Consider the following 25,429-nt stretch of genomic DNA (forward strand, 5'->3'; position numbering starts at 1 on the left):
TGTCCTCTGCAAACGGAGACAATTTGACTTCCTCTCTTCCTATTTGAATATGCTTTACTTCTTCCTCTTGCCTAATTGCCCTGCCCAGAACTTCCAATACTATGTTGAACACGAGTGATAAGAGAAGTCATCCTTGTCTTGTACTGGTTTTCAAAGGGAATGCTTCCAGGTTTTTCCTATTCAATATATTAGCTGCAGGTTTGTCATAAATAGCTCTTGTTATTTTGAGATATGTTCCATCAATACCTAGCTTATTGAGAGTTTTTAACATGAAGAGATGTTGAATTTTATCAAAGGTCTTTTCTACATCGACTAGATAATCATGTGATTTTTGTCTTTGGTTCTGTTTATGTGATGGATTGCATGTATTGATTTGCATATGTTGAATCAGGCTTGCATTCTCGGGATGAAACTGACATAATCGTGATGGATAAGTTTTTTCATGTGCTGCTGGATTCAGTTTGCCAGTATTTTATTGAGAATTTTAACATCGATGTTCATCAGGAATATTAGCCTGAAGATTTCTTTTCTTGTTGTGTCTCTGCCCGATTTTGGTATCAGTATGATGCTGGCTTCATAAAATGAGTTAGGGAAGAGTCCGTCCTTTTCAATGGTTTGGAATAGTTTCAGAAGGAATGGTACCAGCTCCTCTTTATACGTTTGGTAGAATTCAGCTGTGAATCTCTCTGGTCCTGGGCTTTTTTTGCTTGGTAGGGTATTAATTATTGCCTCAATTTCAGTACTTGTTAGTGTTCTTCTAAGGTATTTGACTTCTTCCTGGTTTAGTCTTGGGAGGGTGTATATATCCAGAAAGTTGTCCATTTCTTACAGATTTTCTAGTTTATTTGCAGAGAGGTGTTTATAGTATTCTCTGATGGTAGTTTGTATTTCTATGGGGTCAGTGATGATATCCCCTTTGTAATTTTTTATTGTGTATATTTGATTCTTCTCTTTTCTTCTTTATTAGCCTAGCTAGCAGTCTTTCTATTTTGTTAATTTTTTCATAAAAACAGCTTGTAGATTTGTTGATTTTTTGGAGTTTTTTTTTTTTTTTGTGTGTGTGTGTGTGCGTCTTCTCTCTGATCTTAGTTATTTCTTTTCTTCTGCTAGCTTTTGGATTAGTTTGCTCTTGGTTCTCTAGCTCTTTTAATTGTGATGTTAGGGTGACAATTTGAGATCTTTCTAGATTTGTGATGTGGGCATTTACTGCTATAAATTTCCCTCTTAACACTGCTTTAACTGTGTCCCAGAGATTCTGGTACATCATCTCTTTGCCCTCAATGGTTTCAAAGAGCTTTGTGTTTTCTGCCTTAATTTCATTATTTACCCAGAAGTCATTCAGGAGCAGGTTGTTTAGTTTCCATGTAGTTGTGTGGTTTCCAGTGAGTTTCTTAATCTTGGTTCTAATTTGATTGCACTGTGTTAATGATTTCTGGTCTTTTGCATTTGCTGAGAAGCGTTTTACTTCCAAATATGTGATCGGTTTTAGAATAAGTGTCATGTGGCACTGAGAAGAATGTATACTCTGTTGATTTGGGGCAAAGAGTTCTGTAGATGTCTATTGGGTCCACTGGATCCAGATCTGCATTCAAGTCCTGAGTATCCTTGTTAATTTTCTATCTCCTTGATCTAATATTGACAGTGGGGTGTTAAAGTCTCCCACCATTATTGTGTGGGAGTCTAAGTCTCTTTGTAGGTGTTTAAGAACTTGGTTTATAAATCTGGGTGCTGCTGTATTAGGTGCATATATATTTAGCATAGATAGTTCTTGTTGAATTGATCCCTTCACTATTATATAATGCCCTTCTTCGTCTTTTTATAATTTTGTTGATTTATAGCCTGTTTTGTCAGAGACTGGGATTGCAACCCCTGTTTTTCTTGCTTTCCATTTGCTTGGTCAATTTTACTCCATCCTTTTATTTTGAGCCTATGTGTGTCTTTGCACGTGAGATGGGTCTCCAGAATAAAGCACACTCATGGGTCTTGACTCTTTATCCAATTTGATGAAGGGCCTTTCTTATGCCAGGCTAAGAGAGTCAGACTTTATGCCTTTAGAGCGAGGCAGTTGCCCAATCAAATTCACATTTTTAAAAGACAACTCTCCTGGCAATGTCAGAGAACAGATTAGAGAGCAACAAAGCCAGAGATAATTTTTAAAATCAGAAACAAAAATGTTTTAAAACGCCAAAAGGGGCTGGGACCTTCTGCCTGGGTAAGTTCTAGTCCCAAGTTGGCCCTCTTTCAGGGTCATTCAGATCCTGGCTGCCTGCTGTGGTTATGTACTTCTCAGTTCCCACTAGCTGTGCTCTCTTACCAGCCTCCCCTGAAACACATTCCATCCCAATATCTCACAAGCATTTTAATTCATCGATTTGTGTGAAAGCAAAGGACGTGTGTATTCAGCGTGCCTGGCTCCAACACGCCACAGGAGACAGCAGTGTCCCTAATTACATTCATGCCATGGGCATTAATCAGCCTATATATAAACACTGCAGCCATGTTTTTCTTTATCTTTTAATGAATAACTGGGTGCCAATGAGTGAATTTACCAGAGTGCTTTTGAAATTGCTTAATTTTTTAAAAATTCTTTTGTATGATCCTCAGTGTGGAAAATATCTTGGTTAAGCTAATACAAACATGCAGCAGACCTGTAAGAGCAGGTGAGCATTGCTTCCAAAAAGAAAGAGCAAAACTGGGGCCATGGAATGCTGATACAACAATAAGGTAGATTGTGCTTACAGATTTCATTTTTCAAAGAGTAGATTATTAAGGACAAATTTAGATGACTGAATGAGAACATTGAAATGACACAGTATCATCTTAATTCAAATTTCTCCCAAAGGAAGGAAAGTTTTTTTTTTTTTAATTTCAGTATGCTTCATCTATGTCACTTCAAAAAGATTATAAACTCCATGGAGGCAGCACCATGGACAGCTTCTGTGCCTCTACCAATTTATGGTGACCCTCTTTGGCACAGAACAAATAGTTATTAGATTAAGTTGAACTTATTTGAATTGAATTTTCAAAATTTTTTCTACCTAGGAGAATCTTAAAAGCATATCATTTTATTTAAAAAAAATTTATTTTACTTTAAGTTCCAGAATACATGTGCAGAATACGCACATTTGTTATGTAGATATACATGTGCCATGGTGGTTTGCTGTACCTATGAACCTGTCATCTAGGTTTTAAGCTTCACATGCATTAGGTATTTGTCCTAATGCACTCCCTCCCCTTCCCTCTCACCCCTCTACAGGCCCTGGTGTGTGTTCTTTCCTTTCCTGTGTCCATATGTTCTCACTGAATATCATATAATTAAAAAAAAATTATCTTCTCTTCTCACTTTCTCTAAAACAACTTTGAAGATGATTTTCTTCTAGGTTAAAGGTGGTGGCATTCAGAGAAGCCATTTCTGGTTTTATGTCTCCTTTTCTCAAGAAGCGAATTGAAAGTATATGTATGATCATACAGAGTCACACTTAAGATTTATATTCTAGAGGAACATAAACATTCAGGAATCCCCTTACCAAAAACAGTGGTAAGATAGTTTCTAATCCATTGCCATCCAGACATAGCAGATAATGGCTAGCTCCCTGTGTCAAGAGACTTCACTCTTCATGAAGTCAATACTTAGACAAAAATGGGAATTGTTTCCTTCTTCCAGAGCTACTCTATATTTCTCGCACATCGCAGGGGAGACATGGTTCTTCACCTGAGGCTAGCTGGCATGCCTTTGGTATACCATAATGCCTTGTAGAAGTTAGAGCAAATCCTTCTGTTCCCTTCTAGACAACATTTTATTTTTTTCTTGACCATCCCAGTGTTTGTAATCAGAGGGGACATCATAAATGCTAAATCTCTTAAATATCAATTGACTAGAATTCTGAATATTTAGGTCCTGTCAAACAAAAACGGGAAATTATCTGAGTAGTTTATAAATATTGTCATTTGGCTTTTTCAGTTTTCTCTTGCCACAAAATAAATTATCCTCAAATTTAGAATATTAAAATGACAATCCTACTATTATAAATCAGTACACTGTGTGTATTTGTCTGTTCTCATGCTGCTATCAAGAACTGCCTGAGACTGGGTAATTTACAAAGGAAAGAGGTTTAATTGACTCACAGTTCTACATGGCTGGGGAGGCCTCAGGAAATTTACAGTCATGGCAGAAGAGGAAGCAAACATGTCCTTCTTCACATGGCAACAGTAAGGAATAGTATGAGCAAAGGGGAGGAAAAGCCCCTTATAAAAACCATCTTGTGAGAACTCACTCACTGTCATGAGAACAGCATGAGGGGAACCGCCTCCATAAGTCAATTACCTCCCATTGCGTCCCTCCCACAACACGTGGGGCTTATGGGAAGCACAATTCAACATGCAATTTGGGTGGGGACACAGCCAAACCACATCACTGTGGACCAGAAATTCAGGCAAGTCTCAACTGGTTGATTCTTCTGCTCCGTGTGGTATTGACTGGGGTCACCAAGTGGTGATCAGCTGTCATATAGTCTGGTCTGAAAGGTTCAAGATGGCTTTGCTCATATGTCTGGTACCTTGGCAAGGGTGGATGGAAATCTAGGCTCAACTGGGACTGTCACCTGGAATGCCTATACATGCCCTCTCCAGCACTGTGATCTCAGAGTAGTCTTGTAAGAGACAAAAAGTGGTCTCTTAAATACTAGCTCTGGGAACTGGTAGAGTGTCACATCTACCATAGGCTATTAGTCATAAGAGTCACTGAGTCAATCCAGATTCAGGGGACAGGACATAAACCCCACCTCTCAGTGAAAAGAGTGTGAAAGATATTGCAATCATCTTTAACTGGCAAAGAAACACATCATGAGAAAATAATGCAGCTTTGTGTCTCTCACTAATGAACTTATCCATCAAAAGGTAACTATTATCAAAAGAATAATCTAACATACAAAAGAGCATCAGCTATGCATCTTAAAGTCATCCATGTACCTTTTACGCCTTTGTTCCTCATAGCAATTGTTGTCAATACTTCCACCAAAAAAATCTTACAAATTGTCATTTCCTTTCCCCTTATAGTGCCTGGAGGTGGTGACTTATAAAAGCTAAGTTTTGTTATGAGCTAATTATGTGCTAAGCATTGTGCTAAATAACTTTGCAAGCACAATCTCATTTCGTTGTGCCTATCACCACTATGAGGTATATATTATCATAACCTCCATTGCATAGATTAAGATACTTTGTGAATTAAATGACTTGTATATTATCTCCCAGCCATTTAGTAGGGGAGTTTAGATTGAAACCTGGGCACCTGACTCCACAGTCTTCATTTCTAACCAGAAACTCCATGCTTATACATGGAGCACCTTGGCCCAGAGGTGTGGCTTGACCTGCATCCTGGCTTCTTGCCTTTGGTTGGGCAACTCTGGTGGAGCTGCTACATGCCCCCCACCAACCCTCTACCAACAGGGTCATTGTCTTTCTGTGTACATCCACACCTCATGCTGAGATACCAGTTATTTCTAATATATCTAAATTTTCTTCTCCAAACAAAAATTGCATACCGCTTTGGGGAGGCAACAGTCTTCTTTAAGGAGAAACAAAATGGGCAACAGAGGAGATGTAAGCAGAAAGGATCCACCGATCATTATCTGACATACTGTAACTGTCCTGGTTTAATTAGCAAAAGAAAACAGGTCCAAGAGCAGAGTTAAAAATAATCTTCCCAATATTTCAAAATGTAAGTGGCACAGAGATAATTAAGACAGCACTGGATGGCAGCCTCTGGAGTAAGTTATGCCATGTTGTGACTTCACTGGTTTCAGAGAAACTTACCAACTACTGCCTTGACGTCACAAAGTTGTTTTGTGTTATCTCCACTTTGAGGTGAGAGGGAGGTTGAGGTATCATGTCCCAAGGCATGGCTTCCCTCAGCCCCAAGGTTGAAAGAAGGTTCTCCTTAAACCCGGGGAGCTTGACTGATGACAGGCTGGCCTGGCAGGTGGGAAGCAAACCAGTCAAGCAGAGATGCACTTGGCTGCTGGGTGGGCCACATAGACCCTCTCTCTGCCTGGGGCCTGGGGTCAAAGAAGAGCTACCATTCACTTTGAGGACTTCCCAAGTCCCAGGGCCTACAGCTCTTGCATTCCACTGCTTCTTTCTCAACTCATCGTGTGTTTGAACTTGGCCTCTACAGGCAGTAGCCATGAACCTGACCCTTTACAGTGGCCTCTAAAAATAATGGAGAAGTTTTCTGAAAAGCTACCTTTCCTATTATGTCATACATGTTTAGAACAAGAAGGGGAACTGGAGATGGGGTGATTACATCATATGAATACATGTATGTTTGTTTTTAAATTTTTTTCCACTTGCAGACATCGTGTTATTTGTGTAGATTTATCAGGCCTTCTATCAGGTAGCTTTTTTCACAAACAACTTTGTCATCAAAAGAATATAAGCCCCAAAACACACTATTTATGTCCTGTGTCAGTCTTCCTCCCGTTCTGCACAAAAACCTATGTATAATTATAATCAGCACATCCACATTATTTTATCTAGATGTTTCACACACAGTTTCTCCTGAGCTCTTCCAAGAATTTAAATAATTTGTGTGTTTTTTAGTAAAAGGAATACAGTGTTTCAATGTACTTGCATACATTCACACTATTTAATGATTTATCAACAGGTATTTTGATTAAGAAGAACTGAATTTAATCAGTATAATAGTTGTTAATGTTCTCATTACTGTGGGTAGAAAAAAAACACATAACATGAAATCTACCCTCAGCAAATTTTTAAGTTTGCAAAGGATCTCACTAAGCATAATTCTGAAGTTTTAAGCCAATGTATACTGTATACTGGCTTTGGAGTCTTCAAAGGAGAATCGATTTTTTTTCATGTTTTTATTTATATTGTGTTTTTTAAAAATTAGCAATAGCATAAACCAGATAAGAAACAGCATAAAGAAGCATATTCTGACTGGTGATCTACATTAAAAGAAGAATAAATAGGTGCCTACTTACATCAAAAAGGTATTATCTTAATTTATGGAACAAGGCAAATGAATTGAATAGAAACAGAGAAACCGGTAGTTTGGGTAAATGGGGCCATTTAGTTTTATGTTTAGTAATGCTGAGTCATCAATAGGATTGCCTTTTCCCAAGACCAAGAAGGAACCTGCTGAGGAGAGGGTTAACCTGAGTACTTTTATCATGGCTGGGAGAGATGAGTTTGCAAGTCTCAGAACCTACAAGCCTAGTGCCATGATCAGGGTTCAACATGGAACAGAAACACTGAAATCACCGAAGAGAAACGTCCCCACTTTATGGTACAAATCAAACAGCTTCTCACCTTACCTATTGAAGATAAGTTCTGTAGCCAGGTGCGGTGGCTCACACCTGTAATCTCAGCACTTGGGGAGGCCAAGGCAGGTGGATCACAAGATCAAAAGATCAAGAGCATCCTGGCTAACAAGGTGAAACCCCATCTCTACTAAAAATACAAATAATTAGCTGGGCATGGTGGCACACATGTGTAGTCCCAGCTACTCAGGAGGGTGAGGCAGGAGAATCACTTGAACCCAGGAGGTGGAGGTTGCAGTGAGCTGAGATCACACCACTGCACTCCAGCCTGGGCAACAGAGCAAGACTCCATCTCAAAATAAAGACAAGTTCTGCTAGAGGAGATAGAGGAGAGAGTATTTTAATTTAAACAAGAAGAGAACCTGCTCAGAGATTATTTCAACCCCATAACTTTAAACTCTGACTCTATGTTAAGTCCTTATGATCCAATCCAAAAACTTGTTCTTTTTACCCCAGGCCACAGTAGCTTTCAGACTTTGAATACAGCTGATGTCTTCAATAGAAAACTAAATCTTTCTAAGCAATACTGAGTTCAATTCAGTTCAGTGTAATTTCTTTATTTTTCGGTTTATTTATTTATTTTTATTATACTTTAAGTTCTGGGATACATGTTCAGATCATGCAGGATTGTTACATAGGTATCATAGGTATACACATGCCATGGTGGTTTGCTGCATCCACCCCCCACCCCCCGTCACCTACATTAGGTATTTCTCCTAATGTTATCCTTCCCCAACCCCCCACCCCCTGCTATCCCTCCCCTGGCCCCCAATCCTCAACAGACCCCAGTGTGTGATGTTCCCCCTCTGTGTCCATGTGTTCTCATTGATCAACACCCACTTGTGAGGGAGAACATGCAGTGTTTAGTTTTCTGTTCTTATGTCCATTTGCTGAGAATGATGGTTTCCAGATTCATCCATGTCCCTACAAAGGACATGAACACATCTGTTTTTATGACTGCGTAATATTCCATGGTGTATATGTGCCACATTTTCTTTATCCAGTCTATCATTGATGGCATTTGGGTTGGTTCCAAGTCTGTACTATTGTAAACAGTGCTGCAATGAATGAAAAGGATAGCATTCAGAGAATGCTGCATCGTGTGATCACACCCAGGCAGGTCTATACATCTTGAGAGATCCAAAAATTCTTCACACAGGTAGATATTCTTCAATGGGGTCTTGACATTTATGCATACAAATTCACAAATCAGCACTTCTTCCCTCCTATTCTCAGTTTTCCCCAGCCTCCAGAAGAAGGTAGGTGGGACCTCATTTTCTAAATGCAGTTGATCCTTGAACTAATACTGTTTTTACTTCATGTGGAATCATTAGATATATTCAACATTCTGCATTTGGACTAATTTTCTTATGTTCAGCCCTGGTTCTAGGCATATAAAATAATTTTGAATCTTCAAACAAAATACGTTCATAAGATTCAGTCATCTATTTCATTTTGGACTATATGAAAGCAAACTTAAAAATGTGAATGCACGGTTATTTTTCATCCAATTGTTTTAACAATGTTTAAACACAGGTTGAGAACTTGGAGCTCCCAGTTCATAAATAAATCATGTTCCTGTATTTTAACAGATGCGATGCTCTTGGTGGCAGAGCGACTGGAGGGGCCATTCAACATTGAGTCGGTCATGGACCCCATAGATGTCAAGATTTCTGAAGCCATTATGAACATGCAAGAAAACAGCATGCAAGTGTCTGCAAAGGTATTTGCATTAGTAACATATCTACCGATACATGTACATTATACAGGTGCAGTAACCTAAAAATGAAGTAACTAGATGTGTCGGCTGGGCTTATAAATTCTAAAATGCCGTCAGTGAGCTTTTCCTGTCAAGCCACAAATTTGCTACTTCATTAAAAATGTCTAACAAAATGGCATTGAGAAGGGAAGCAATTTTTTAGCTTGCAGCTACTCAATCACGAAGAAATTATGGGCTGCCAAAAAGTTTCAGAGAGCCCCAAGTGTATTGACCAATCCCTCACATTTGTGATCAATTTGGGGGGAATTTTCTTTTAATGTTTGAAATGTCTGCACACCCTCACCTTGTTCTCTCTCTAGTAACTTCTAATTATATCTTTGGCTGTGCAGAAACCAGGCACATGTTCTATATTTTCAATTGTAAATAATTAAACATCCCATCTGACTTCCTTTTAAGAGTACAGTGTAACTTTCATTAATGAATCTTCAGGGGAAAATGCTTCTTTGTATGAAGTCAAGCACACATGAAAAGGAAGAAAGTAGCACATTTTCATAAATCATATGAGACAGAGCTTCTGGGTTTGCAGCTGCAGAACACATATGCCAGGTGCACAGTTTTTATTGTCTCCACCCAGTTGAAGATAAACAGGACCCACCTTAAGCAAAACTGAGACATTTGCAGCAGGTCTCTCGCCTTTTCCTTCATCAGCTTTTTTCTCCCACAGTGATGACTGCACAAGGACTGATATAGATTGGTTAGTGTCTCATGACAGTTAGTTTCAACACTAACCAAATCTATATCAGTCCTTTAAACCTGGTGACTGAGTGATTGCATTTTAAGTGAAAGTCATTTGCACTAAAATATGTCAGGGAAAGAGTTGCATGATTAGCTTTCTTTAATTTTTAAAATCCTTTGTGGAAGAGATTTCAAATAAAATCATGGAGGAGGGAACAGGTGGTAGGGAGGCCTTGGAGAACAGAAAAAAAGAGCAACAGATTCCTACAAGGTCTCCTTGGCTAAGCATGAATCCAACTAGATTTGGGCTTTTCAGAGTGAACTGGTAGAATGAAGGGGAAGAAAGAATCTTGCCTGGGTCGCTTTTTCTCCCTCGGAGATGGATCTGAGAGTTTCATAGGCCTTTTTGGGGGTTTTAATGAACTCAGGGTAGCCTGTATAAAGGAGGATGCTCCAAATTACCATCATCTGTTGGGGAAATGGTACATTTGGGGTTTCCATGAAAGGCCATTTTCTTTCCTTCCTGTGGAAAAAAAAATAGCAATCATTCATTCCTCTCAAATCTATTGCCTAGAAACCAATTAATGTTATTTTGAGAGACACGGTATCCCGTTGGTGCTCAAGTAATCAGGTGCTAAGATTGCTAATGTCAAAAACAGCTCTAGAGAATGGGACATGAGGAACGCATGGACAAAAGTATCTGCAGTTTGAGACCATCACAACTTCTTACAGGTGGTATCTGTTTACATTGGTGTGTGTGCCTACATTTTCCAAGTCAAGTATTCCTTTTTACTCTTTTCTTTCCATTCATTCATTCATTCAGCACATATTTATTGAGAATCCATGTGGCAAACAGTGCTCTGCACTGCAGATACAGGAGTGAACAAGGCACCATTCCTGTCCTCAGTATGCTTACTTCTAAGAGGAGAGACAGACACCTAACAGATCAGCAATTATGTAAATTAATTAACATAACAGCACCAGACAATAATATGGAAGAGGAGGAAGCCTCTCCTCCCCCAGTGCCTGGACGTATTTGAACAGGAACTTTCTACCATTGATTATATATATTTTTTCAAGGAACCTTAGTTCCTCTAAAAGCAGCAGCTTCCTCACTGGTGTTCTGGCTTCCACTCTGGAACCCCCTCAAATTTGTTCTTCATCCCATAGCCAAAGTATTTCTACAACATCAATACAGTCATGCATCACACCCCACCTCCCGCTACGTCCCCTGTCCCCCACTTTGCCTTTCAGTGGCTTCTTTTGTACTTAGAATGGAATAAACCTCCTGCAAGATCTTGCATTATCTGGCCCCTGCCTATCATCTAACCTTGTTCCACACCAGTGGCCCTTTTGTTTACTTGTTCAGCCACATGGTCTCTCTTTCAGTTCTTTGATTATACTTGTAGCTTCTTTGTCCCATAATGCTTTGCACTCCTCTGATCTTTCAGTAGGTCCATCTTGCAATTCTCTGTCACAGAAATCTGTCACCGCATCTATTATATATGTATTTGTTTCATACGGTTCCCTCATCTGAAACTCCATGAGTGGCCAGGATCCCAGCTGTGTAGCTAGAACATAGCCCAGCACTTGGCACATAGAAATTACAGGCAGATGCTTGTTGAATGCATAGTAAAGAAAAAAAATGAAATACACCAGTGAGTGAGCTGCAAACAACTGTTAAGAAATGGACCCATTTCAAGCAAAGAAACCATGCTTTCTCAAGTCCAACAGAGCTTAAAGGTTAAACAGAAAAAGAAAAAAAAGATAAAGAGAAGCATCCACTTCTATAATAGTTACACTATTTGTCCTCAACCAGTCTGTCTTCTGTCTGCCAGGTGGCTGGTCTTTTCTCTCCTGCACGCTGCTTTCTTTGATGAGTTACATTTCTTCACTTAAAACTAAAAGAGCTCCTTTCTCAAGAGAGTTGCCCTGTTCACATGGGGAGATAACTGGGAGGCCAGCCTCAAGTTTAAAAAATATTATTTCTGAGAATGTAGTCTGCGTATATTGAATCCAGTGCCTGAAATTACACCCACAAAGTTTTGTAGTGTAACAAGTCAGGGTAACTAATGTCACTCACCGCCATACAAATTGTTGGAGTTGTGGCACAGTTGGAGGTTAGAGAGTTAGATGTTCCTCCTTCACATTGCTGTTGGTTCCCTATGTCCATCGACACCTAGAGAAATAAGTAAATCTTTAATAAAGGAACACATGACCAAATATCATGGGACCTGGATTTTAGGTATGTCTAGTGTACTCACTGATATCACAAAGACTTTTAAGTTCCTAATGTATACTAAGTGTTGAAATATCTCTTAGTGCTCCATCCTCATCTATAAAATGGCTAAATATAAAGAAGAAATAATATGATTTTGTGGAATACCTTTGCAAATTAAAATGACAGCTCTCAAGTTGGGGTTCACAGTGCTCTAGGGGCCCCCATGACCATTTTGAGTTGTCTGAGAAATCAAAAGTATTCTTTATGATAATACAGACAGGATTTGCCTTTCCCCACTATGTTGACGTTTGTATTGATGGCACAAAAACAAGGCTGGTGGTAGCTTAGTATGAATCAAGTCAGTGGCATAAAAACAGTTTCATTTAAGAAATTGTTAGGGAAGTAATAAAAACCACTAATTTAAAAAAAAAAAGACCAGGTGTGGTGGCTCTGTGGTGTATTCCAGCATTTTGGGAGGCCAAGGCAGGAGGATCACTTGAGTCCAAGAGTTCAAAAGCAGCCTGGGCAACACAGAGAGACTCCCATCTCTACAAAAAATAAAAAGTAGCCTGGCATGGTGGTATGAGCCTGTAGTCCCAGCTTCTTGGGAGGCTGAAGCAGAAGGATCACTTGAGCCAGAGAGGTTGAGGCTGTGTGAGCTATAATGACGCCTCTGCACTCCAGCATAGGCAACAGGATGAGACCCAAGCTCGAGAAAGACAGATGAAAAGGAAAGAAAAAGTAAGTTGGCCCATTTTAAAGAATAGGCTAACTAAATGATTATCTTCTTTAAATTTATGTTTAATTGACAAATAAAATTGTATATGTATATATTACAAGATTGCTTTGAAATATGTATTAATTGAAAAATGGTTAAATCAAGCTAATTAACAAATGCATTGTCCCTCACATATTTATCATTCTGTTTTTGGTGAGAACACTTAAAATCTATTCTCTCAGCAATTTTCAAGTATACAATACATTGTTATGAGCTATAGTTCAGGTCAAGTATTCATTAAAAATTTTTCAAGAGGTGAGATGGGCTGTTTGTTACCAGAATGTAAATCAGACATAGTTGTGGAATTTTTCCAACTACATTATTACAGTATTTCTGTTAAAAACGAATGTACTTTAATATGACACGTATCTTTGTAAGAAATGTTAGATCAAGAATAGAAATAATATTGGGGGGGGCAACCAGGCATGGTGGTTCATGCCTGTAATCCCATCTCTTTGGGAGGCCCAGGCAGGCAGAACACTAGAAGTCAGGAGTTTGAGACCCAAATACGGTGTGTCTGCTACTAAAAATACAAAAATTAGCCGGGCATGGTGGCCTATGCCTGTTAATCCCAGCTACTCAGGAGGCTGAGGCAGGAGAATCGCTTGAACCTAGGAGGCAAATGTTGCAGTGAGCCAAGATCATGCTGCTGCACTCCACCCTAGTTAAGAGAGCAAGACTCCATCTCAAAAAAAAAAAAAAAAAGAGAGAGAGAGAGATTATACAGGGCATGTAAGATTATACTCACATGAAGGATACAGGACGAAGGGTCAAAACATGGTAGAAACAAAATAGTGTGTCTGTTAGGGCTGGCACAGAGAAAAGAGGATACAAGAGATTAACAAAGAGGAGAAGGAGAAGAAAACAGCCAGATTCTTCAGGAAAGAGGGAAAGGAAGCCAGGAGTCTGCTATGGAAGACGGAGTTAAGGAAGAACTAAGGCCATCTTTAAATATCATGGAGTGGTAAAGGTGGTTGGAATTTGGACAAATTCCATGGGAAACACAATTAGAATTTGCTGGTGGAACAGATGTATTCTGAAAAGAGATTTTATTTCATCAAGGGAATGGAATTTACTTTTAAATTTAGAAATATGTAGTTTCATTTTCCATATACATGAAATTATAATACACAAGAAGTAGAGTCTAAAATCTATATTCTAGCTAAGAACTGAGTGGTTGAACATATCTTTTTTTTTTTTTTTTTCAAAGAAACCCTGAGACACTGTTGATAAACCATCTCATCACATTTGAAGTTCTGGACTTCTAGACCAAGGCTGAGTATTTACATAACCAGAAATATGGTTAACTTCTGAGAGGCAAGCTCCAGATGAGGCCAGAAGCTAGCTTCCTAAGGGGGCCAGACATTCTGAGAATTGTAAAGTTTATAAATTAAAATAACTTTTTCCTCCAGGAGGTGATTGGCAACTTCTCCTTTGGAAATTATTTATTAAAGCAGTTACTATAGGAAGTCATTCGCAGAGCCTCTTTCAGAAAAGCAACAATATTTATAACTGCCTACTCATATTTGTTCAATGCTTACTGCCAGGGACAGTACTAAATGCTTTTACATGGTTTCCATTAAACAATATTTATAATAGTGCTTGTGATGAGATAGAGCTCCCTATTTTGCAAAGAAAAGTTATTTTCCAAGACAGAAAATGTAGGTGACTTAACGAGGTCTCACAGTGCAAAGCATGGAAGAGCATCTGATTCCAAAGCCCATCTCGCTGATCAATACATTGTAATGATGCCAGTGCCTACTGAATCAATCTCACACAAGGACGAGGTTCAGAAAATATTTGTTGAATAGATTAGGTATTAAGAGAAAGTTCAGCAGCCTTCAGCAAAACTTGCATGAGAAGGTAAGGAAAAGGTAGCAAAGCCAGGAGGACCCAAGCTCCCTGTCTTTCTGCCTGATTCCCTTTACAACTATGCCTAGTACTTCCACGAGATACATTCTAATTAAATATTTCTCTTATCCAGCCCTGTCATTCATTGCTTCCAACCTCTCCTAGGGTTCTGATAGCACACGATATAAAATTGTTTTTTCTCTCATATGTATCTGAAGGCCAAAGGTGAACACACCACAGTTCCAGGTGGGATATCTCTTTCCCCAAACTCTCACATCATCTCTAGAAGAAGGAACAGCTAATCTTTTTCTGCCTAATAATGGAGATCATAAATAAGTGAGATTTACAGGCAAATGAAAAGATTTATTCTCACTATAGATGTTCATGCTCCAGTCTTGTCTCAGATCTGTTTTTATGGGGACTGCCAGATCCATTTTCTCTCCTATTTAGCACACAAGGAAGCTATTAGGGATGAGGCATATTGAGATTATTTCCAAAATATACATAGGCTATGCCCAGTTGTATAACCAAGTTAGAATATTTTTGTAATAACGTGACTCTCATTTCAAACTCCATTTGTATACCTGTTGCACAATATTATATGTACATATACATTTTTGAAGACTGGGGGCAAGAGCATATTAAAACTTTCCTGATTTCCTTTTGGGGAAAGAATCTCCTAGTAACAGTGCCAACCATAGTTACCATTGGTTGAACATTGGCTGTATCTTCTCAACAAATACCCTACCAAGTACCAGGCACAAGAAGTGCAATAGAGAATGATATGGTTTGGCTCTGTGACCCCACCCAAATGTCATGTCTGAATTGTAATCCTCCTGTTCCCCACATGTCAAGGGAGGGAACTGGTGGGAGGTGATTGGCTCATTGGAGCAGTTTTCCCCATGCCGTTCTCTTGATAGCGAGTGAGTTTTCACAAGATCCAATGGTTACATGTTTGACAGTTCCTCCTGCACACACTCTCTCTCACCCACCACCATGTTAAACATGCCTACTTCTCCTTCTGCCATGACTTTAAGTTTCCTGAGGCATCCCTAGCCATGGAGAGCTGTGAGTCAATTAAATCTCTTTGCTTTATAATTACCCAGTCTTGGGCAGTTCTTGACGGCAGTGAAAAAATGGACTAATACAGAGAACAAAACAGAGTCCTGGCTCTGGTGATATCTTGGTCTTTCTAGATGCCTTATGTATTTATTTCAAAGCCTCACTGCACTCTTGTAAAGAACATTCATTTCTTTGTTATACAGGTAAGAAATGTTAAGTCTAGAGAGATTAAGCAGAGAGCCTAAGGTCATGTAACAAACAAGTGGCAGAACTGGATTGCAGCCCAGATCTGTCAGATTCAAAGAGAAAGACTTACCCAGCATGCCATGCTGTTACCTCCATAATTACCCTCCCACCAGCACCAGATAGACGTCAGCCTTTGAGGAGCCAGCCATCTAAGGGAGGGCTGTTGCCCACAACATACTATAGGGAACCTACTGATGAGAAACGTAGTTGTTAGTGCTTCAAACCCCAACCAAGCTTACTACTTTCACCAATTTCAATCCTCATCAAAGGCAGGGAAGAGCCTTCATTATTCCACCACCTTTCATCACTCCAGTTACCCACCCAAATCAAAGCAGTTCAGAATTTTGCAGGTTTTTGGAAATTCCCCAAGGGAAGGGAGAAAAATCTTGAATCTCTGCCTTTGAATTTCAGATGTGTTGATAACCTCCTTCCTATCCTATCAGGGAAGATGAAACTGATCTCACTATATATCATTTAACTATATTCGGAATAATTTCAAATCTAATCTAGGAAAAGATTGGTTTGTCAGATATAATCGAAATTAAGAAGGAAGACTTATTATATTCCAATTGAAACCATCCATTCAATTAATACTTACTACCAACGAGGGTAGAGCCCATTAAAGAGGAGCAGGACAGCCTTCAGGGACTTAATTTTCTCTAGACAGTTTTCCTGAATCTACAGTTCAAATGAAGATGAAAAAAAAAGAGAGAGAGAGAACAGAACAGACAATGGAATGACTTCTGTCTCTAGCTATTGGGGCTTAGTTTCCTCAACTGTAAAAGGAAGGGTTAACCTAAATGTCCCCTGCCAGCTCTAAGAGTTTATACTTTTGTGAACATTATTGCTTTGCTGATCATTACAGCTTTTCTCTTCCAGCATCCCCAGTCTTTCTTTTTTCTCTAGATTTTTTTTTTCCTTTCAAAGTATTCAGGGATAAATAATATCTTGGGAATTCAGATGGAGAGAATATCTTCTTTCAGACATCAGGATTAGTTTAGAATTTAGTTCAAATAAATGTATTTTTATTCTAGTAGCATTTATCTTTTTTTCTTTGAGCCCCTGTATTACACATGCCGGTTGTAAGGCAGTGAGCATATTATTCCTTTTGTTATGGTTATTTTCGTACTTACTTTCTCCTGCCCAGGATCATGAATTATTTGAGGACAAGAGTTACATCTTATTCATTCTAACATTCTGCAAAGAGTCTTCCTAACAGTTGTTTTACACGTGGAAGAAACAGTACATTGTGCTGAATTGAATTCAGAACATAAAAATATAATGCCAGGGAGACTTCTGACGTTAAGAAATTGGAAATACCTTAAAATGTACTTGAAGTTAGTTTAGTATTCTTTAGAACAGCATAGCAGTTACCAGGTCAGATTTTGACATGAGACTGACATGGGATATAGTTGTTTTATGTTGTGTGATTTGGGACAAATTATTTATCTATATAAATTGACTCACATTAAAAATGAGAATGACTTTAGTACCTACTACTAAGGTTGTCTGAGGGTACGATGATAATCCATGTAAAATGTTTAGCATGGAATCAGTCAAATCAAAACCACCCCTAAAGGCTAAGCATTTTAATTCTTCTTATTAAGAACATCTATGATACCTAAATTCTAAAGAGCATTGACTCCTTGGTCTTGCCTCACCTATGATAGTCTGTGGGGTTGCTTTTAGCGTCTAAGATCAGATCAGACTTGTGATCCATAGCCCTGCATTTAAACCCACTGATGTGTTATTTTTGATGGCAGGGAATCACTTAGAAAGGGAGATGGATCTCTAAATGTCTACGAACAATGCTTTTAGGGGAAAGTAGGCTCAAGGGAAGGGGTGGTGCTGGAGACTGTGTCAGCAATCCAACTCCAGTCTGTGCCTGTTGGCCCCACCAACACTACCACAGCAAAGAGCTTTAGAGGAATTTCCATGTAATGCTGATTTCCACATTATTCTTACGTTGAGAGAAAACTTGGCCTACTCCATTGACAAGTGGTTTGGTCCCTTCTGCCTGATTTCTGAGAAAAAAAAAACTGAATGGCCATACTATTTATAAAGCTTTACATTCTATTTCTGCTTCTTTAGTTTTGTTTCTAAAGAAAAAGAGCATATTCTCAATGATTTCTACATTCACAATATTTTCTCTAGTTTATTCAAATTCAGTTTGTATTCTGCCTATCAGTTCCCACTTACAACATTCCACTGAGAAACAGTGACCTTGAAACATTGTTTATTCTTTGATGTCTTCGTTATCTAGCACACATAAAATTGGGGTTTGTTCTATTCCTTTTTGTAATATTGCTAGATAACAGGGTCAGATTTTTCAAATGCTAGATGCAGGGCAGGGGGAGGAGGAAACACACCTTTTTTATAAAATAAAGCAAAGGTTTGAAAAAATGCCTATGATGCATTTATGTGATATGCATCCATGCATTCAGAGCAAACTAGTTTTAACTTTCCTTGCAAGTAAAAGGGATAAAACAAAAACGTTCTCCTTTTGATGATAAAGGAAAACTCCTTTATCTCTAATCTTTGGCGATTTATCTTAAGATCTGCTTCCACCTTAACTTCAGGGCCAAAGATGAGAAGATTACATTTTATGTAGCCTACTCAAGAATGAATGATTGAAACACAATTCAGCTCTAACACTCAGTGTGTATTCTTAGGAACAAGAGAAGGTACTCTCCTGGTCTCCTGAAAAAGAATCTCCTTCCGACTTCTTCCTACTTAAGTGGAGAGCACCTGCCATAGAACTGTGCTTCATGGGCAGTGAAGTGTTGTGTTAGAGAAATTTCAGTGGCCTCTTCCCAGTCTCAGAAATACACCTCTTTACCCCAGCTCATAACACTTCCATTCTATGTGGGGTATGTGATCTGGTTTGGTTCTGATGGAATCATTGCCTCAGTCGGCCTACATTTAAACATATGAAAGAGCCATACCTGTGCAGGAAACATGCTCATTTGTAGTGTTTGCTCATTTCTGTGGTGTAATTACTCCCTCTGTGTGGATTTCAAACTACCCACATGATGTCACTGAACACAGTAGCACACCTGGACTTAATATTTTCACCTTATAGATACGACCCACACAATTAACCTCAAGAGCATAGATAATAGTAAAATAACTAGAAAGTAATGAGGTTTTAGTATGAATATTACCTTTGTTATTAATATAGTTTATATTAGTTTATACAACTTAATTTTTAATAATCAATGTGTTTGCTAAACACATTATTAATAATGCGTTTATTATTAATAACAATGTGTCCAACACAGTTGTTACTGGCTTACAAAATTCCTAAAAATCTAACATGTAGTTTCATGAGCCAGTAAGAGCCAGGTCCAGCACACCACTGCTGTTCTAAGATTTCTCAGATGCTCCAGCCTAGGTGAGTTGCCCCTGTGGGTGTTCTATCACACTTCTTACATTCTATAATAATTGTCTGATTTCTTGTCCACCCCTCTTGGGAGCAGGGACATGTCCAACTGGCATATTCCCAGCACTTATGTTTGGCTGTAGTGATACTCAACAAATATTTGCTGAATCGTGGGTGGAAGGAATGGTAGAGCCCGTTTGATGAAGATTACATGCTTACTTACATTCTGCAAAGTGAACTTACGGAACTGCTTTAAACCTTACAAGCAAAGGGCTTATGAAATAATAATCATTTAGTCAGGCCAAGAGGATTAGGGTTTCTTTCCTCTCCACGGGCAAAAATTTGCCTTGTAAAGTTCCTTGTAACTCCTCCTTCCTCACCATTTGGGAGGAAATATCACGGTGTTCTGCTGCCTGAGAAAAGCAACGCCTTCAGGGGAAAAAAAATCTTCCCATGCAAATGAAAATAACTTCTTTTATTGTACAAAAGATTATAAGAAGTATGCAATACATTGGACGGATTTTCTGAAACCAAGCTGTGTGAGCATCAGGAGTAAATTTTTAAACCTAAAAACGGACAGAAGAGCTGGCTTTTTAAAATTGAGGCCAGTGAAAAATGGACAAAACTAGAACTGATGGCTTGACTTGGTTCAGTAGAACACAGAATTCTCCTAACAGAATGCTGAACCCATCCAGGGACATAGAGTTTGCTAGAGAACTTGGCCTGGGAACCACTGTCATCAATCTTTAAGGAAAGAAAAGCATGAATCTGGGAGCAAAGAGAAAAGAGAAAAGAAAAATGAGAGGAAAGGGAGAAAAAAGGATGACTAGAGAAGAGAAGAGATTATTCTAAGATCTAAGGATGAGTAACTGTTTTGTTAGAAGGCAATCCATAAAGAAAATTGCCACATTAAATTTTTTTAAGAAAAGCTGACATTAATTTTGTCCTTCGTTTCAAGCTTGGTGAACCTGACTATTATGTGCCTTGGGGTTGCTCTTCTAGAGGAGTAGTGTGGTGGTGCTCTCTGTATTTCCTGTCTTTGAATGTTGGCCTGCCTTGCTAGGTTGGGGAAGTTCTCTCGGATAATGTCCTCAAGAGTGTTTTCCAGCTTGGATTCATTCTCCCCGTCATCTTCTGCTACACCAATCAGGTGTAGATTAGGTCTTTTCACATAATCCCATATTTCTTGAAGGCTTTTTTCATTTCTTTTCACTCTTCGTTCTCTTTTCTTGCCTTGTCGTTTTATTTCATTGATTTAATCTTTAATCTCTGATATCCTTTCTTCTGCTTGATCTATTCTGCTGTTGAAACTTTTGTATGCTTCATGAAGTTCTTGTGCTGTGTTTTTCAGCTCCATCAAGTCATTTATGTTCTTCTCTAAGCTAGTTATCATAGTTAGCATTTTGTCTAACCCTTTTCAAGGTTTTTAGTTTCTTCACATTGGGATAGAACATGTTCCTTTAACTCAAAGAAGTTTGTTATTACCCACCTTCTGAAGCCTGCTCTATCAATTCATCAAATTCATTCTCTGTCCTGCTTTGTTCCCTTGCTGGTGAGGAGTCATGAACTCATGGTCGGGGAGAGACGTTCTGGTTTTTGATGGTTTCATTCTTCTTGCTGGTTTCTTCCCATCTCTTGGATTTACATAGTTTTGATCTCAGGGAGCTGCTTGAGGAGGTGGCCTTTCTTTTGTCTGCCTTCAGAGGTGCTGCTGGGCTGCCACAGATTCAGTGGAGCTGCTGCATCTTTTATTTACTCTGGAAAATTAGACCAGCTTCTGTAATGGTGGCCTCCCTTCCCCCTGCCAAGCTCAATCATTCCTGGTCGCTTTCTAACTGATGTTCTGGGTACATAACTCTGAAGTGAGAGTTTTTTAGGCTGTTGGGCTTTGTGCGATGCAGGGTGGGGGCAGGGAGGTGAGGGGACTGTCCTGCCTTTTGGGCTGTTTCCCTGCAGTTCAGTTTCCCTTCTTTCTGTGGGGCAGGTAGCTCCATCCCACCGGCTTTTTGGCTTCCTCAGAGGCAGCCAGCGCTTCTGCCTAGATCTATGCTGACAGCCCCTGCACTGGCCAAAGTTACTGTTCGGCCCTGTTCATGCAGCTCACTGAGGCTTTTCACCCTGGTGAAGATCTCCTGTTCTGTGGGTTGTAGAGGGCTTGGGTGGAGCACTGTATCTGAACTGAAGTCCTAGAGGGGGAGATTCACAGTCCTCAGTCTGTTGCACACACCTCCTGGGTGGGGCAATGTCCCACCTCGCCTCAACTTGCCCTTTTTAGTTTATACCCACTGCCCAACCAGACCCACAAAATGAACCTGGTACCTCATTTGGAATTGTGGAGACCACTCAGCTTCTGTGTCTCTCTCAGTGGGAGCTGCTTTCCGGAGCTGCCTCTTATTCAGCCACCTCAAAGAAAAAAATACTAAGGGCAGCCAAGAGAAAGGTCGGGTCACCCACAAAGGGAAGTGTATCAGACTCACAGCGGATCTCTCTGCAGAAACCCTACAAGCCAGAAGAGAGTGGGGGCCAATATTCAACATTCTTAAAGAAAGAACTTTCAACCCAGAATTTCATATCCAGTTAAACTAAGCTTCATAAGTGATGAAGAAATGAAATCCTTTATGGACACGCAATTGCTGACACATTTTGTCACTACCAGACCTCCCTACAGGAGCTCCTGAAGGAAGCTCTAAACACAGAAAGGAAAAACCAGTACCAGCCACTGCAAAAAGAATCAAATGGTAAAGAGCAGTGATGCAATGAAGAAATTACACCAACCACAGGGCAAAGCAAACAACCAGTAATAAAATGGCAGGATCATTCATGCATAACAATATTAACATTAAATGTAAACGGACTAAATGCCCCGATCAAAAGACAAAGACTGACAAATTGGCTAAAAAGCCAAGAACCATTGGTGTGCTGTGTTCAGGAGACCCATCTCACATGCAAAGACACACATAGACTCAAAATAAAGGGATGGAAGAAAATTTACCAAGCAAATGGAGAGCAACAAAAAAAGCAGGGGTGGCAATCCTAGTCTCTGATAAAATGGACTTTAAACCAACAAAAATCAAAAGAGGCAAAGAAGGACATTACATAATGGTAAAAGGATCAATACAACAAGAAGAGCTAACTGTTCTAAATATATATGCATCCAATACAGGAGCACCCAGATACATAAAGCAAGTCCTTGAAGACCTACAAAGAGACTTAGACTTCCACACAATGATAGTGGGAGATTTTAACACTCCACTCTCAATATTAGATCAATGAGACAGAAAATCAACCAGGAAATCCAGGACATCAATGCAGGTCTGGACCAAGCAAACTTAATAGACATTTACAGAACTCTTAACCCCAAATCCACAGAACATACTTTCTTCTCAACACCACAGCACACTTACTCTAAAATAGATCATGTAATTGGAAGTAAATCACTCCTCAGCAAATGCATAAGAATGGAAATCATAACAAACAGTCTCTCAGACCACAGATCATCAAATTAGAACTCAAAATTAAGAAACTAACTCAAAACCACACAACTTCATGGTACACGAACAACTGTTTCTCAATGTAGACTGGATAAATGATGAAAAGAAGGCAGAAGTAAAGACATTCTTCAAAACCAATGAGAATGAAGATACAACATACCAGAATCTCTGGGACACATTTAAAACTGTGTCTACAGAGAAATTCATAGCAACAAAAGCCCACATGAAGAGCAAGGGAGGGTCTAAAATCGATATCCTATCATCAAAATTGAAAGAGAGGAGCAAAATCAAAAAAACTCAAGAGCTAGCAGAAGACAAGAAATAACTAAGATCAGAGGGAGACAGAGACAGAAAACACTCTTCAAAAAATCAACAAATCCAGGAGCTGTTTTTCTGAAAAAATCAACAATATGGATAGACCACTAGCCAGACTAATATAAAAGAAAAGAGAGAAGAATCGAATAGATACAATAAAAAGCAGTAAAAGAGACATCACCACTGATTCCACAGAAATACAAACTACCATCAGAGATTACTACAAACAACTATATGCACACAAACCAGTAAATCTGGAAGAAATGGATAAATTCCTGGACACTTGCACTTTCCCAAGACTAAACCAGGAAGAAGTCAAATCCCTGAATAGGCCAATAAAAAGGGCTGAAATTGAGGTGGCAATTAATAGCCTACCAATTAAACGAAGTCCAGGTCTAGATGGGTTTACAGCCAAATTCTACCAGATGTGCAAAGAGGAGCTGGTATCATTCCTTCTGAAACTATTCCAAACAATACAAAAAGAGGGAATCCTCACCAACTCATTTTATAAGACCAACATCATCCTAATACCAAAACCGGGTAGAGATGCAACTAAAAAAGAAAACTTCAGGCCAATATCCATGATGAACAAGGATGCAAAAATCTTCAATAAAGTACTGGCAAACAGAATGCAACAGCAAATCAAAAAGCTTATTCATCATGGTCAAGTAGGCTTAATCCTGGGGATGCAAGACTGGTTCAACATATGCAAGTCTATAAATGTAATCCATCACATAAACAGAACCAAATACGAAAACCACGTGATTATCTCAATGGATGCAGAGAAGCCCTCTGACAAAATTCATCAGCCCTTTATGCTAAAAACTCTCAATAAACTAGGTATCAATGGTATGTATCACAAAATAAAAGCTATTTATGACAAACCCACAGCCAATATCATACTGAACGGGCAAAAGCTGGAAGCATTCCCTTTGAAATCTGGCAGTAGACAAGGATGCCCTCTCTCACCACTCCTATTCAATATAGCATTGGAAGTCCTAGCCACAGCAGTCAGGCAAGAAAAAGAAATAAAGGGTATTCAATTAGGGAAAGAGGAAGTCAAATTGTCCCTATTTACAGATGACATGATTGTGTATTTAGAAGACCCCATTGTTGCAGCCCAAAATTTCCTGAAACCAATAAGTAGCTTCAGCAAAGTCTCAGGATACAAAATCAATGTGCAGAAATCACAAGCATTTCTGTACAGCAATAACAGACAGAGAGCCAAATCAGAAGTGAACTCCCATTCACAATTGCTACAAAGAGAATAAAATACCTAGGAATACAACTAACAAAGGATGTGAAGGACCTCTTCAAGGAGAACGACAAACCACTGCGCATTGAAATAAGAGAGGACACAAACATATGGAAAAACATTCCATGCCCATGGTTGGGAAAAATCAATATCCTGAAAAAAGCCATACTGCCCAAAGTAATTTATAGATTCAACACTATCCCCATCAAGCTACCAATGACCTTCACAGAACTGGAAAAAAACACTTCAAACTTCATGTGGAACCAAAAGAGAGCCTGCATGGCCAAAATAATTATAAGCAAAAAGAACAAAGTTGGAGGCATCATGCTACCTGACTTCAAACTATACTACAAGGACACAGTAATCAAACAGCATGGTACTGGTACCAAAACAGAGACATAGACCAGTGGAACAGAACAGAGGCCTCAGAAGCAACACACCCATCTACAATCATCTGATCTTTGACAAACCTCAGAAAAACAAGCAATGGGGAAAGGAGTCCCTGTTTAATAAATGGTGTTGGGAAAACTGGCTAGCCATGTGCAGAAAGCAGAACCTGGACCCCTTCCTGACACCTTACACTAAAATTAACTCCAGATGGATTAAAGATCTAAACATAAGACCTAACACCATAAAAAACCCTAGAAGAAAACCTAGGCAAAACCGTTTAGGACATAGGCATAGGCAAGGACTTCATGGCTAAAACACCAAAAGCAATGGCAACAAAAGCCAAAATGGACAAATGGGTTCTAATTAAACTCCAGAGCTTCTGTACAGCAAAGGTAACAGTCATTAGTGTGAACCAGCAGCCAACAGAATGGGAAAAAATTTTTGCAATCTACCCATCTGACAAAGGGCTAATATCCAGAATCTACAAAGCACTAAAACAGATTTACAGGAAAAAAACAAAAAAATCCATTCAAAAGTGGGCAAAGGATATGAACAGACACTTTACAAAAGAATACATTTACGAGGCCAGCAAACATATGAAAAAATGCTCATCATCACTGGTCATTAGAGAAATGCAAATCAAAAC

The 25,429-nt window shown here is 39.1% G+C and overlaps 1 protein-coding gene across 2 annotated transcripts in view; it reads left to right on the forward strand.

Moving 5' to 3' along the window:
* The window catches only part of GPC6 (glypican 6), a 1,188,890-nt gene that overhangs the window by 1,060,390 nt on the left and 103,071 nt on the right, over positions 1-25,429 (forward strand). For both annotated transcript variants that reach the window (XM_035275392.3, XM_002742474.5), the window contains exon 5: positions 8,930-9,060. In XM_035275392.3, coding sequence (XP_035131283.1) covers positions 8,930-9,060 — 131 coding nt within the window. The remainder of the gene's footprint in view (positions 1-8,929; positions 9,061-25,429) is intronic.

Source organism: Callithrix jacchus, chromosome 1 (assembly GCF_049354715.1).
Source record: "Callithrix jacchus isolate 240 chromosome 1, calJac240_pri, whole genome shotgun sequence".
Classification (NCBI taxonomy): domain Eukaryota; kingdom Metazoa; phylum Chordata; class Mammalia; order Primates; family Cebidae; genus Callithrix; species Callithrix jacchus.